This window comes from Melopsittacus undulatus, chromosome 4 (genome assembly GCF_012275295.1).
Source record: "Melopsittacus undulatus isolate bMelUnd1 chromosome 4, bMelUnd1.mat.Z, whole genome shotgun sequence".
Classification (NCBI taxonomy): domain Eukaryota; kingdom Metazoa; phylum Chordata; class Aves; order Psittaciformes; family Psittaculidae; genus Melopsittacus; species Melopsittacus undulatus.
In genome coordinates this window covers 44259501-44274704 of record NC_047530.1, presented here as the reverse complement: position 1 = coordinate 44274704, position 15204 = coordinate 44259501, and the positions used below count along the sequence as shown (strand labels likewise).

Here is a 15204-nt window from a genome sequence, read left to right as displayed (position 1 = left end):
GAATGGAAGTGCTTTCTGTCAGAAACATGTGGTCTCTTCAGTGGAGAGCCTGAGTAAATCCTGTGTAAATAGAGGGAGGCTAACAAAGGATGAGCCCCTGCAGCTCAGAGCATTTGGAGCCATTTGGAGGCTGAATTTGCTAAATGCTGCTTATACCGCCTGAAAAGTTGAAGAGAAAGGAGCATAAAATCCCTTCTTTTTTCTCTTTCTGCTCCTACCCTGGGGGGAGGGTGTTAAGGGCCAGGGAAGCCTGAGGTAAGCCTATGAAGATTGTTTTTTCAGTGCTCTTTTGAGTGTGAAAAAGGTGGCATGGGTCACTGTCCCCTCTTTAATGTCGGAAAACCCACACAGTTAGTAAATGTTGCATGTAAACTAAAGCATTTCATCCCTTCTCCTGCACTCCACGGCAGTGGGCCATGAACTAGTCACTTGAAAATCGCAGAAAAATTTCACTTCAGCATGTCCGGACAGTTTAGCACAGCAGGAACGTAAGAGAGATCAGCAATTAGCAGGTTGCTTTACTGTTCCCCTTGTCTGCATTGGAACACTTTTTTCACCTGATGTGAAAAAATGCTGGATTACAACGAGCAAGCCACCAACCTCTTGGCTGTATAGAAGAGCTTAAAATTTAAACCGCTGATTATTAATTCTCTCTTTAAAAACTAGAAAAATACGTTGCTGGCTTTTGAATTTAATTTCTAAGAATTCTCTATTCACTTCACAAATAAACACGAGCTTTAAACACAGACAATTAAAGGCACAAAAAAAAAATCCAGGCTTTTTTTTCTGGGTTTTTTTTTTTTTTTAAGCAGGAAAATAGTAAAAGGGGAACTGTGAAACATTGCAGTTCTGCAAACAATTTTGGAAGATGTGAATCACCGATTTTATAGCATGTGTACCTATAACAATAACATAGCTGGAATGTCATTCCTGTCTTTGAGTAAATAATAAAATATTTGCAAATGCCTTTCTGAAAATAAGATAAATTAGTGATTATAGAAGTGTGCCTATCCAGAAATAGAAAAGGATCAGTTTTTCTTCTGTCACTTGTTGTGAATACACTTTAGATACCAGATACCATGCAACTCTTTAAGCCTCTAGCATATATTGCCAGATGGCAATAGGGACTTGCTCCTGACTGGCAAACTATACTAAAATGTGATTAGACCAAGTAGAATAGCTTCTTAGGTGAGGTGTCTGATAGTGGCTTTAGTTCTCTTCCTTTTATTCCTATTTGAATTTACAATAGATATTAACGCTTGGACTGTGTGAAATTTGTACATCATCTTTACAGTCACAACCCAGTGGAACTGCTGGATTACATTCTGGAAAGTAAAAGATCTTGCAAAAGAACAGCAGAGAGAGGGCCAGGTCTTCGTCTCCTCCTTGCTGCGGAGGGCAAAAGACTATCATGTAGTAAGAGAGGTGGTAGTGCTATATGTCTGAAGTCTTCCTGAACCTTCTAGTACACCAGTGTCCAGCCTTACTTTCTCTCCAAGATGCTTACTGAAACATGATATACCACCATGAGACATGTCTGGTGTTCCAGAGACACAAAAAGGGAGAGACTGATTATAGCAGCTCACTTGAGCACACCCTATACCAGGATGGGGCAAGTGATGACTGAGCATACGGGCTAGCCTAGGATGCCTGGACAGCTTCTGATGGCTTCTCTCCTTCTGCAGTCAAGTGATTCAGAGAAACCAGCGCACATAGTGGCAGAGCAGTGCTGAAGATGGCACAGCTCTAAACTGGGATGCCCGCTTGAACTCTTTGTGGTTTTCAAAATCCCAGGTTTGCCACCCATAACATGTCCTAAATCAGTTTCCCTAAGCAGTAAGACACAGAGAAAAACATTGCTTTTGTGGTGTGAGGACACTAAATCAACTTCCATGAACAGGGATCATTAAAAGGAGGGAAAAAACCCCAAACCCATAGCCAGCACTTCATTCAAAGACTTGTGATCTTCTGAAGCTGAAAGGCTAGAAGACCTGATGATTTTAACAGGGTGGAATGGAGATAAGTAGTTCTCCTGAAGGGTCTTTGGTTCTGGACCTGGCCTTCCCTCACTATTAGTCCTCCCTACAGCACAGACTGTCTTATCTTCAAAACATATTCAAACACTTCTATTTCCAGCTTTTTGGCAGTGGTAATTAACCAGATTTTTAAGATTTTTCTCTGCTGGTGATGTGGATCATTTACTAAGCTGAACATCCTTATTACTAACGATTTACAATACTTATGTGACCAGATGGACGCATTATAAGTACAAACAAATAATTGCAAATGTGACTATAAGCTGCATGCCGATTATCTTCTTTGTTTTGCATTCATATCTACATATTCTACTCATCAAAATACTGGACTGAAAGACTGCAGAGTAGTTTACTTAAGATCAGGATAGTGCACTGCAGCTTTCCTTTTCAAAATCCTTTAACTTCACTTTCATATTGCTTGCACTACTCAGAAAAAATGGTGAAGTGTCTTGTCTCCCCTTCATTTTAGATGCCCTTGCTCTTCTGTCTTTTCCCTTAGCATGGTAAACCATAAAGATGTAAGGGACCTCTGACAGTGAAGGAACTCAAATACTGGTTCCCAAAACACAGTATTCCAGAAATCAGTTTTCTTACTACTCTGCTTGTTATGATGGTAATGGGAAATATTTCTAGAGTTTGAATCTGGGCTTCTGTACTTTGGCCTTACTATGTTATCCTTTTCAGTTACTATTTTGCATAGATTAGGAATTTGTTATTCATTCTGTTCACAAATAGTGAAAAGACTAGATGAGCATCTTCTAAACAACAGTTGCTTAATCTTTTGCTGGGGCCTTACTCTGTGGGGAACACAAAGACTAGGGTTGAGATAATAATGGTAGTGTGGAGGACTGTCAAAGAGGAATTCATTGATGCAGTAAGGTTGTACAGGCCTTCTGTAGGATCGGACTCTGTTTCCTAAAAAATCCTCAGTTGTGTGAACATTGGTGTCAGGAAGCTAGACTGTCCAAAGTAATCAGTTTGTAGCAAGTTAAATTTGAAATGATGCAATGACAACCCTGCTCTAACTACTTATTTCATATTTTTAAGATAAGAGGTAGTCTCCTTTGTTTTCAATGTAAAATAGTTATGTTGTGGAAGGAAACCCTCAAAATGTGCCAAGTATCTGCACACAGAGCTTGTGTGGAAGTTCAACTTCCCCAACTTCCCACTGTGTAAAGAAGACTTGCATCTTCAGCATCTTCCACAAAACCTTCTGCTAGGAGAGAAGGTCTCTAAGTAATCCTCTGTGGGTCACTTTGCAAACGAACTTCATCTAAACTCTCTCCATCTCTTACAGGGGTTATTGAGACTATTACACAGCATTGATATAATCTGAAACAAGCAGGGTAATATGCATAATTCTCTACTGGCTTGAATCCTGCCCAGTCATTGACACCTTCACAAAGAGAGTGACACTCAAAAAATCTCCACTTTCTTAGAACAGTGATAGGGTTTTGCTATCACTTGTACTCTTTGCACAAGAATAAATGAGTGAACAGTGTGCAAAGCAGGAGAAAGTCACCTTTTTTTCTTCTTTTCTCTTTTGCTGCTGTGTGAAAGACAGTGTCAGTGGGCCAAAATCTAGGCTTCATTTCACCACTAGAAAACTGGGGTAATTGTGCTTATGTAGTTGCAATTTCCATACAAATTAGGATTTGACTCTACTCTTCTTACAAATTACCATCCGAATCAGAATATGAACAATTCACATGAGCAGAATCACTTGTAATGATGGTTTAAATGATTTAAATTTAGATTCCTTCATACAGCAGTTAAAAATATAGCTGATCCATTCCACCATAGTGTGACTTTCAAGTCAGTTCACTTTATTTCACTTTTGATAATTTTGTTTTCTTCATTTAAAGTAAATTGTGTTTATTTGGATACAGCAGACTAAGATCAGGCTCTCCATATCCAAAAAGCAAATCATGCCATCTTGAAAAATCTGTTATGGGCTACTTCTAAGATTTCTTGCCACTAGAAACGTTATCCATTAGCGTGAGCAGTTGTAGTCCTATTAAAGACATGACAATACAAATTAACAGGATTGTGTCTGTAGTTCACCAAGAGCAACAAATCTTGCTGTGTTTATCTTTTGAGGTCATTTGGAGGTACGATATTTGAATTTTCTTTCCTGAGGTTATGGAATAGATTGGGGAAGCACTGACCCAATGGGAGCAATGAGGCAATGGGAGCTTCAGCTGAATTTTCCTCTCTTGGGCTGCTACTAGCTTTTTAAAACCAGTATATTATGAAACCTCTCCAAAGGGTCTCAACACTGATTTAGCATGTAAGTGCCTCCTGCTGAGGATGCTCACAAATGGGAAAGTATGTATATGCAGATAAACAGGAATTTGTCCATTCAGAGAGTGAACAAATGCTTCTGTGATGCCAATGGGTGGTGCAGAGCAGAAGTTTTGCAGGTCCATGCATCCTGTGTATGCACACATAGCTTTTACATAAAGAGACAAAGATATCTTTATCTTCACGACAGATAGACAAACAGACTGACTGACTTCAAACTTGCACTTTCAGTAAGGATTTTTTCCCCCCATCTCTGGGTACTGCTTTTCAAAATTGCCTGAGGCTACAGTACAGCACCTCAGATCCCCAAGGCCCATTGCCTGGCTCCTAATAGCCACTCTCCATCTGTGTCACATGAACAGCTGATGAGATAGCTCCAGTGTCTGTATTTTGGAGAGCATATCCACCCAGGTTAAAATGCTGGGGTTGCCAAGGAGCAGTCAGAAGCCATTAGTGTTTGTGAGAATTTGCCTTGCAGCAGTTCCTTGGCATAGTGGAAAGTGTGTGTGTGTGTGTGTGTGCCCGCGTGCGAGTGTGTGTGAGAGAGAGACAGAGAGGGGTAGGGTGGAATATGGGGGGGGGGAGTGTACAGAGCAATGGATAGGAGTGCTTTCTAAATAACCAATGTCTTGCAAAAGTGAACAGTTGGTTACAGCATTTAGGGCTTCCATAATCTCTTTGATTAGTTTGCTGTGATTCGAGTCTCCTTTCTCTATATTTAACAGAAACAAACAGAAAAAAATAAAATAAAAAAAAAGCAGCATGAGAAAGAGAGCAGTGACTTCAGGGTCTTGCTCTGGTGTTTGGGCAGATGGAAAGGAGCTGCTCTGCCTTGGGGCAGGGTGGTTGTAATGAAGTGGCCTGTCAGTCTGTAAATAGTGAGGGTCATCTCTTCCATGTGATGGAGGGTATCACATTGCAGTGAAAATGGAAATGTCAATAAAATTAATCTGCCAGCTCTTTGCTGTGGCTTTTTCTGTCTCTCTGGTCCAAAAGGGTTGGTTTTTCAAAGGGGAGGCAGTGGAAGAAGGGTGATCTGGCACAGGAGAGAAGATAGAGCTGAAATGCAAGTTTTGAAGCAAATGGACTGTATGTAGCAGCAACGTATTTTGTTTAGTAGCACTACAGAGCTAGACAAAGCTATAGGAATTAGCTCATGAATCTATAGCATTCCTCAGGAAGCTATGGAGCGTCTAGCTCAGGCTACATTGAGCACAGAGTTTATTGTTTTAGGCTTTCTTGGACAAGGTTTTTACTTAGCATGGGATTTATGGCATTTACTGCTAATGAATGTCTATTCTTAAATTACAAAAACGACCGTCTCAGCACAATTCCCAGATGTCCTTCCAGGACCTCAGCTTCTTAAACACCAGCAGGGAGCATAAACTCTCCACTTCTCTGTTTTCCTCTTTCGTGTGGCTCCGGGCTAATGATGTGTAAGGAAAACACAGCAATCTATAAAGTCTCAGTGCTGTCCCAGTATTCTTCATTTATTTTGCATTTGATTATGCCACAAGTCGGATCTTGTTTCTTTCCTTTTTTTTAAAGTTATTAGTTCAAATATTAATGTAGGAATATGGCATATATTGCTGCTCTTGATTGATGCCTTCCCAAAAACAGGAAGACGTGCTCGTATGAATTTTAAGAAAGTAGGGGTCCTGCAATGCCTTGCCAGAAGAGTTTTTCAGATACATAATTTAGATGCCCTCCAGGCAGGCTTTCAAGGCATTTTTGCTGGAGGGCAAGAAAAAATAACTATGACTGTTAAAAGTAAATGATTTTTGCTAATGCACAATTAATGCCAGGGAAAAGCACAGAAGAGAAAGATGTTGATGGAAAGTTCTGATTAAGTGAGAGCTCTACCTTGATGTGCATCTTTTTTTCTTTTTTTTTTTTTTTTAATGATAATAATCACTGATGCAGAGATGTAGAAGTTTTCATGTCATGCAAATGCTGTATGCAGGGTCATACTAGGTGCACGTGTTTGTGTGTGCGTATGTAAGTGTGTTGGGAGGTGATGGTTATGGGGAGGGGTTCATCTGACAGTGTGTTATGTGCACTGAACGGTGACATGGTTACTGCCACCTCTGCAGAGGGCCTCGAATATATAGACTACAGAACATTTAACTTGATTACTTATAGTATGTATTCAGAATGGTTGTAGGGATGCATTTACTGTGAATGGGTTTTCTTGTGGCAGGTTTTCCCACATTGAATCCCATAATTGACAAAGAGCTATTGCACTATGTCAAGCACACAATTTAATTGAATTAATGATATATGCATGTGTGAAACACAAAATTAGTATTTGGAGAGACATGGTTTCTAATTTTTACTTATTTGTATCAGCACTTGTATATAATGAGAAACTGTATGTGTCTGATCTAGCAAATCAAAATAAGACTGTAGTAGTGTCTTGGTAATTAATAATACTTTTTGGCTTCTATACTTTGTTCATTAAATGTCCCCTTCCTGTTTTTCCCTTTGTTGTAGGAGACGGTTTAGACAACAGCGTAGCCTCACCTGGTACAGGGGATGACGATGACCCAGACAAGGACAAAAAGCGTCAGAAGAAAAGAGGCATTTTCCCCAAAGTAGCAACAAATATCATGAGAGCATGGCTTTTCCAGCATCTCACAGTAAGTGGTGCCCAAAATCAAAATAGGTTTCTATTCATATGCCTAATGAGGTTTATTCATCGTTATTAGAAATCAGTTGTCCCCATAATTTTTGGACCATTATTAAGGCTCAATTATTGCTGCTTAATTTTCTTTATTCTAGTATTTTTTTTTACGTGGCTCTTGGAATCATGACAAATCTGAAAGAAACCCTATAAATATATATGTTTCTCTACACACATACATGCCTATAGAGAGAAAGAGGGATAGTACAAAGCCTTAGCATGGAACACCACCTACATATAAAGTAACCATTTTTTTGCTTTGAACTATTAAAAATGTTTCTAAGGACAAAAAAAGAGGGTTTCTTCTTTAGCATTTATAAAACTCTGCTTTCCTGATTCTTTACTGCTGGCCTCTGCTTGCAAAATCTTCACATGTATCTGGTGGAAGACAGATCCCCAGTCATTGTGAGCTGAAATACACTGTGGATGTTAGAGAAGCCAACATAGCAACTTGCAAACTTGTCATTGTTATTTTTGTGAGAAATACAGAAGGCTTATGTATTCCTTAATTCTCGTGTTGCATAACAGATACAATAAACACCTTTTCAGCTTCTCTGTAAGTCCATTATGTAAAAAAACTAGCCATATTCACATTTGGGGGAGAGAGATTAAATATGTGAAAAAGCAATGCTTTCTTTGTCGTCCCGCTTGCAATTGGGATTATGTGTTGGTGTTCCGTTGACTATTATAGTTTCATTTAGGCATCAAAACACGGTTCCACCCAGTAGCACTCTTTGTAGTTTACTTCATGTGGGAAATAATGGAAACTGGTAAAATTATCAATTGATTTTCTTCTTCCTCACTGTAAAATTGTTTCTCACTTGCAAAGGCTTAAAATGCTAACTGTTATTAACTACCCCTTCTTCTACCAAAGTTTTATAAATTTCCACAGTAGCTGATGTTGGTTACAGTGTAATGATTTCAGGACAAGGTACCCGATTTATTTATGATAGGGACTATCGAACTGCTCTGCTAGCAGCACAGCTAAGGGGGGGAGCGATAGATCCACATTTCTAAACCATCATTTTGATGTAAGGACATTAGTAGCAAACTAAGGTGCATTGATCTGGCCTGTGGGGTCAGGATTAGCTGAAATAGCCAGTGTCTCTGCTGGAGTAGTGGTTATTCCTGCCTCCCAGCTATGGCCATTTCAAAGGTCAGGTGCCCTGTACCCACTTGGCTCAGAGGAATTAGACAGAACATGAGTCTCCAGGCTGATTACTTAACCAAAGACAAAATAATGAGTCCTAAGCAAATACTGACTAATTGAAAGGGCTGTAAATCCATTACATATTGGTCAGGGATAATCAGGAGTATTTAATCACTTTTATCTATTCAGAAGCACTGAAGCTGCAACAGCAAAGCCCTGAACCTTGCCATGTGCTTATTATTCTCATCATTATCAAAATTACTTCACAGCTGTTCTTTGCTACATCACCTCAGCTGGAGATTTACTAACCTGTAAAATGTTTTTAATTTGGAAGTCGAGTGTGAGTGGAGGGTTTTTCATTTAGCTGTAGGATATCTTTGGAGGAGTAGTACAGGCAGACAGCAAAAAAGCAGGGCCACAGATAAACCGGTTTGTTTTGTACATGTCTCTGTGTTAATTCCATTTCTCTCATGAAATTTGTGATACTTTGTTTTTTTCTCCCTGCCTTCCTTTCTCATGTGCTCATTGAAAGCATTCGACACATACTTACTAAAAGGCAACTGCCTCTCACTTCTCTTGAGGAAAGTCCTCCTGGCTTTTTTAAATCCCTTTTCCTTGATTCCACCCTCTCTCTCCTGACCCTCTTCATCCTGCATGAACTGGGGAAATTTGCCATCACTGGTGAGGATGGTCTCACAAAAAATAAAATTAAATGAACACAAAAAGCCCCAAACCTTTTACCATCCAAGCTTTAATGAGTTTGCAGGTGTTGAAAGATTTACTGTGCTGTAATTCTCAGACCTGCAAACTGATAATGGAGACCCCTGACCAGTGCAATGTAAATTCAGAGAGATTCTTGCCATAAACACATGCAGGGAGGAAGAGAACCCCTTTCTTTTAAAGATCTTGCATTTTTTCTCAAATTAGTTTGTCCATTCAAAGTGCAATGCTGGCTGAGCCAGAACGGGGGAATCTGTGATGTACAGTTTTATTGTTTCAAGTAAATATCTTTACAATGGCAGTCCATGATTCAATGTACATTCCTTCATTACTACTCTAACCTTATTTCAAATTGGTTTGTTCCTCCTTTGTGCTGTATGACCTGTTCTTGTATTACAATAATCCCCTGATGTACCCTTTTTTCTTTCTCTCTCTCTTTTTTTTTTAAAGAAACTAATTGAATTATCTCATTATTTTAATTTGTTAAGCAAATGTATTTTACATCTCAGGATGTGTTCTTAAAAAAGGAGCTGCTTAGGCTTTGCCCCCTGAATGGGCCATTGGTACATTTTGACATTCATGCATTCATTAAGGAGAGGAACATAAAAGAGCTCTGGTTGTATTTTTTTTTTCAAACACCCAACCAGCACGGAGCAACTTTTCCATAAGCCACAGGGGTCTCTCTACATATGTTCTCAACTGCAGGCCATTGTCACCTATTCTGAATACCTCAAAAGGACAAATAAAATACTAAAGGCCAACTGTAGCAATTGTTAGCTGTTAGTTTCAATATGACAAAAATCATTAACCTCTGGTTTCCCTGGAAAGAGAGGCAGTGGCAGTCCATCTCTTATGGCATGGATTAAACTCGAAATTCCTTTAGACTGTCAAATTCAAAGAGAGTAACTTAATTCTGACTAATTGTATTTATTTATGATTTTAAATAAAATGTAACTTTTTTTCCTTATTCAATCAGTTTGCAAACTCCTAAGGTAGCCAATGTTAAAAACTGAATTGCCTAAGAGGCTTTTTTTGAAAAGACAGACACTCAAACTCTGATGTAGAGTGAATATATCTGACAAGCTGTGTCTTTCAAAACAATTTCTAACCCCTGTTGCAGCTTCCATTTTGCAGTAACTTTAATTATATTTGAAATAGGATACACATACATGTTTTTATTGTTGGAAATTAAATGCAAGGAGTAGGAGCTTCTCGCATGTTCTCGTTTGCTTACTGAGCTCTGTCTTACATTTGGAATTACAGCAGTACCAGAAGATGAAAGATCTGAGGATGAATTGGTTGGAAATGTGTATGCTTTTTCTGGATAATATCCAGTGTTTAAGAAAGTAGAGGAAATCCTAGTCTGGTAGTATAAGCTTTTCAATAGTACATAAAGATTACGACATCAGGAAGGTAAACCTGACATTAAGGCTGTTTTTATTTGAGTTCAAAGGTGGTTAAAGAAAAGAAACAGCAAGAAATCTGACCCAAGCCGAGAGTTTATTCATAGCTTTGGAATACTCCTTTTCCTCTATGCCAAGGAGTCCTTAGTACACTCAATTAGCCTCTCAGACATCTCTGCTTTCCTCCCTCAAGTGCTCCCCTATTTGCCCTGCAAAGAACATATTTGATCACGAAGTGAAAACAGGAAGTGCTCAAATGTATAGACACCTCGAGCTTACACCAATGTTGAGATTAGGATTTCTTACAAGCAACTATACACAGCAGGACCCCTCCTTCCATGTCCTTTTGAAGGTTGGAGGACCTTTAAAATGTATGTACATAATCAGAAAAGAACAAAGTTATAAAGGAAGCAATTATATCGTTCTATGGACTTGTACCTCTGGTAGTTCATTGCTTTCTGTAGCATGGTGTATCAAGGACTACACTTTTGCTACAGTCAATGTTTTCCCCCCTTCTTTTACAGAGCTAGTAGAACAGAGACATGTTTATTCTTTGACATTTACCTGGAGTCATGCCCTTTGTTGAAATTCTATTTTGGTTGTTTCTTTTGTTACAGTATGTAAGAAGATCTATATCTTAACGAAAGGTACCAGATATACCAAAGGTAGCCTGCAAAATAAACCTTTTTTATGACAGTGCCAGATTCCTAGCTGATGATGTTTGGGGTTGTTCCCCTGAAGTCAGTGGAGTTGAGTTGGGTTTTTTGCTTTATTTGCTAGCTGAAATTCTGTCTCCTAGCATTTGTTTGAACAGTATCATCTTCACCTGATCTCTACAATCTTCTGGCTGAAATCTTGGTTTTCGCATAGTGTCTTGTAGAGTAGATTTTAGGTTGATCTGCTTTGGTGTCAGGCTAGAGTAAGTTCTACTGGGAAGTGTTAAAATGAATCTGCCACCGCTTCTGTACTTACCTGAATTAATTTTCTTAACTTGTCATATTCAGGTGTCCAGATTGAATGATATGAATACTCTTACTGAAACAGATTATACTTTTTTTCCTGCTGTATTTATGTGGGTGTATCTGAGAATATAATGATTCTCTCATATTTTGATGAATGGCTTACCAAGCCTTTTATACAGTGCTGCTATTTTATTTATTCGTTAGACTTGATTCTAGAGATGAATGTCATCAACCAAAGTCAATCTTGGAGCAAGCTTTCAAAACAGTTGTAACCATCCAGCCTTCATAAATATCTCCTCCCATATCATGATTTTAGGAATACAACCTAAAGGAGGGTTAGGAACATAGCTTGCTATTGCAGTCCACACTGAACAGCTTACTTTCATACCAGAGTACACCAGCTTTCCTTACAGTCGGGCTCTAGGAAAAGCATTCTTCACATTGTTGGTTTTGCTGTACTTAAAAAAAAACACACCAAACCAAATAAAAAAGAGCCCCCAAAATACAACAGACCTTTGTCCAGTTAAAATGGTGCAAAGGCAGCTGGGAGACGAAGAAGATACAGGAATGTGAAGACAATTTTAGCACATGTGTTGGACTGCATTGTAATGTGCTAGACACTCCCAGGGTACACTGAGGAGACGGACGATGTCCTCAATTCTCCTGTAAAACCCCCTGCATGTGGGTTCAGCTGGCTGCCATTTCTGTTCCATTGTACCATGGAGTCAGAGAGTTGGAGGAGCCTAAGGTACAGTTTTATTCCAGGTCTGCTGTTTAGGCAGGGTGACCGTGTCCTGAATTTGCAGCCAGGTAACAAGTTTCCCGCTGATGTAGGAAAGACATTTCAGAATGTACAAACACCATCCAGCTGGAAGTGTGCCCTGAAAAATAATATTGTGCTCAGTTTTCAGCTGGGTAAACTTTGTGAGGAGAGGTTAAATGATTTCACCATATTGCTAAAGAAAAATCAGTATCTGAATTTTAAACTTCCCTGACCTGTGGTCTTGTGGTCCTCAAAGTGATGGAGCTGTGTGTCTTTGGACCCCAAAGTTGCTTTTGTCACCCACCAGAAGAGCTAGCTGCTGCTGTTCACATTTGGTGGTGGTGGTGGTAGTGTAGCCCTGCTGAATGTCACAGGCATCCCCCTCTTATCCTGGTGCCTGTGGTATGGTGTCACCAGCCTGGGCAGAACAAAACTGGAAATCTTTCTCAAAATGCCACTTCTGATCCCAGGCTGAAATGTTTCATCCTCTAAGTCCTTGGCCATGAAATCAGTCCCAGAGATTTAGTAACAGACCAAATGTTCATATACCTTTTAAACGCCACAGTCTTAAAAGAAAAGAACTGAAATGAGGTGGGGGTGGGGCTTTGTTTGTTTTAAAAATGGAATCTGAGATTAGATCTGACATTTCTACATCCACCCCCTACAGAAGAGGGAACCCGGGGTCATGGGGTGTGTGGGCCTCAAAAGCTAGCTTTGTCTGGGAGTGGTTAATCTAATCATTGTTACATAGACATCTGTTATTTCTTCTGAAAAATTGATGCTTTTCTGACACAATGATCCATCTATTTAGTACAACAGCCTGAGTAATTAAATTAAAAAAAGAATATTTTTGCAGGAGCATGTATTATAAAACTGCCATACCTCCTTGTACCAGTAAAAAGGCTGGAGAGAAGGAGAGGGAAAGGGGGAGAGGAGTACTTTAAACCCTGCATTGTTTTCTGCTGGCTGGAGGAAAACATCTGTGAATTGTTTGAGCTGAACCTTAGCAGAGACTGTCTGAATCTGTGTCATCTCTGTTTAATTTCAGGAAATGATGTCACAGTGCATTAAATAACAATGCTGCGTGATTTATTTTTACTTGTACATGCTGTCCTAAGCATTTTGGTTATATGGAAGTGTTTCCAATTAAGTGCAAGCTTTCAGTTTTAAAAAATATACTCAGTAATGCTTTTTTTTGGGGGGGGGGCATCAGTATGGAAAGACTGGGTATTTTAGGGGGTCACCAAGGTTCAGGGCTGTTGGAGGGCTCTGGGCCCATTTGTCATGTGCTTATTTGTAGTTGGGACTGGATGTCAGCTCTCTCATCACCCATGGCAACCTCTAGGACCGTGGGTTTGTTACAAAGCCTGTCTGGGGGAGAAAAATACCTAAATATTCCGAACCGATCCGTCAAAAGACCTATTAGATAGTTATAGCCAGGCCTGCATACTGTAGCTTCTGCCTCGATCAAACTTTCTGCACTCCCCCTTCTTCTACAGAAGAATAGAGGACATAAGTCAATTCTGTCTGCCATCTGTCGCCTCTCTCCCTGCTCCTCAAATTAAAGAGACAGTCCGAAATTTAAATAATTGGCTACAATCACAGGAAGCCTGCCTGGAAATTATTACATGTGCATTCAGAGTTGGGGGTTTTTATGACTTTTCGTTTTATTTTGAAGGGGGGAATCTTTATTGTACTTCTTGGGAGATCAAAATATGTTGTGTGTTTCAGCTTCAAAAATAGCATTCTGAGAAATATTGGATTTGCAGTGTCACCAAGTTGTTATCTAATAAGATTCCAAGTTATATATAGGGTGAAATTCACACACACGCGTACACACACACACCCCAAACAATCCCCAAATTGTGAATCCTGCAAAGGACGAACAAATGAAACCCAACACCCTTCCCCTCTGTTTCTCCCTTCTTCTCTCCCTTTCTCTCCTCAAATCCCTGGCAGGCTGAGGGGCTGCAGCATAGTCCTTTCACAGTTCTACCAGGATGATTTAGGCTCTTGAGCCTGCCTAATGTCCTTTTCCAGGCCTGCTATACCAGCTTTTCACGCTACTCTGTCTGATGTTAGCTAGTTATGCTTTACCTTCACCTCTCCTTTCTCTATTTTTTTTTCACCACCCTGCCTGGTTTTGCCTCCTCCTCATCAACAGGCAACACAACGTGTCAGGACTGCAGTAATGTGAATTTCATTCATGTGGCATATGAGGTCAGCCATTGCCAAGCCATCAGATAACATGGCTAGATGTTACTTCCCAATTTGGTATTTTACCTGCCATTTTCAAGCAGGGAATTACTGAGAACAGAGTGTAACGAGAAACATGTGCCTGATTTTAGTTGAGGCTTGATTAAAAAGCCTCAGCTGAGCAAGCTGAATGTGGTCTTGCAAAAGATAGCATCAGCCAGTGGTGTTTTCTGGTTGTTATTGTCAGATTACAAAGCTTTGCAGAGTCAATATAGGAAATAAGTGAAAAGAAAAGAACAAAGAATACCAAAGTCCAAGTAATGAATCCCTTAAAGTAATTGAAACAAGGAAGTAGTAGTGACAATAATTAATTTATATAAAGTTGTGACTTCAAGGCTCACAAGGTAAAAGGGGATTTAACTAAAGCATATGCAATTATAAATAATGGTTAAACACTCTGAAAAATTGCACTAATAAATGTTGTACATTGCAGTCTTTGAAAATCAAGATCACTCAAATAGAGGTGAGAATTTTTTTGAGTATCTTCAAGTTCCACTATTTAAAACAGTTGTCATCAGAAAAATTGTAGCTCCTACCTTTCTCTGTAGTGTGTGCACGAGTATATGTATATATAAAATATATTTTTAGGGAAAAAGCAATTGCTGTTGTTTGTGCAAAGTGATACTGCCTCTCAGTTTTGCCTCAGGACATGTTTATTCAAGACCTTCCTTCCAAGACCCATGAGCAGAGTAATTGGTTTCAAAGAAGTTTTTTTTGTAAAATTAGAGTTATACTAAAAAAAACCACAAAATCTTGTTTCTGCCAACAGTTCCACAACTGCTAAGAAATGGAGATGTGGATTCTTATTGTTGCCTAATGAAGAGTAGTTTATGGCAAACAGTATTACTTATGGTGTTGTGGAGTTTACCTTGAGTTAGGATACTTAGAATACCGTGCATTACATACTTTAGAGTAGATTGACAGCAG

At 39.3% G+C, this 15204-nt stretch overlaps 1 protein-coding gene across 5 annotated transcripts in view; it reads left to right on the top strand.

The window, feature by feature from the left end:
* Positions 1 to 15204, top strand: part of MEIS2 (Meis homeobox 2) — a 173949-nt gene that overhangs the window by 46031 nt on the left and 112714 nt on the right. For all 5 annotated transcript variants that reach the window (XM_013129084.3, XM_013129083.3, XM_031049090.2 and 2 more), the window contains one exon: positions 6834 to 6979. In XM_013129084.3, the coding sequence (XP_012984538.1) occupies positions 6834 to 6979 (146 nt within the window). The remainder of the gene's footprint in view (positions 1 to 6833; positions 6980 to 15204) is intronic.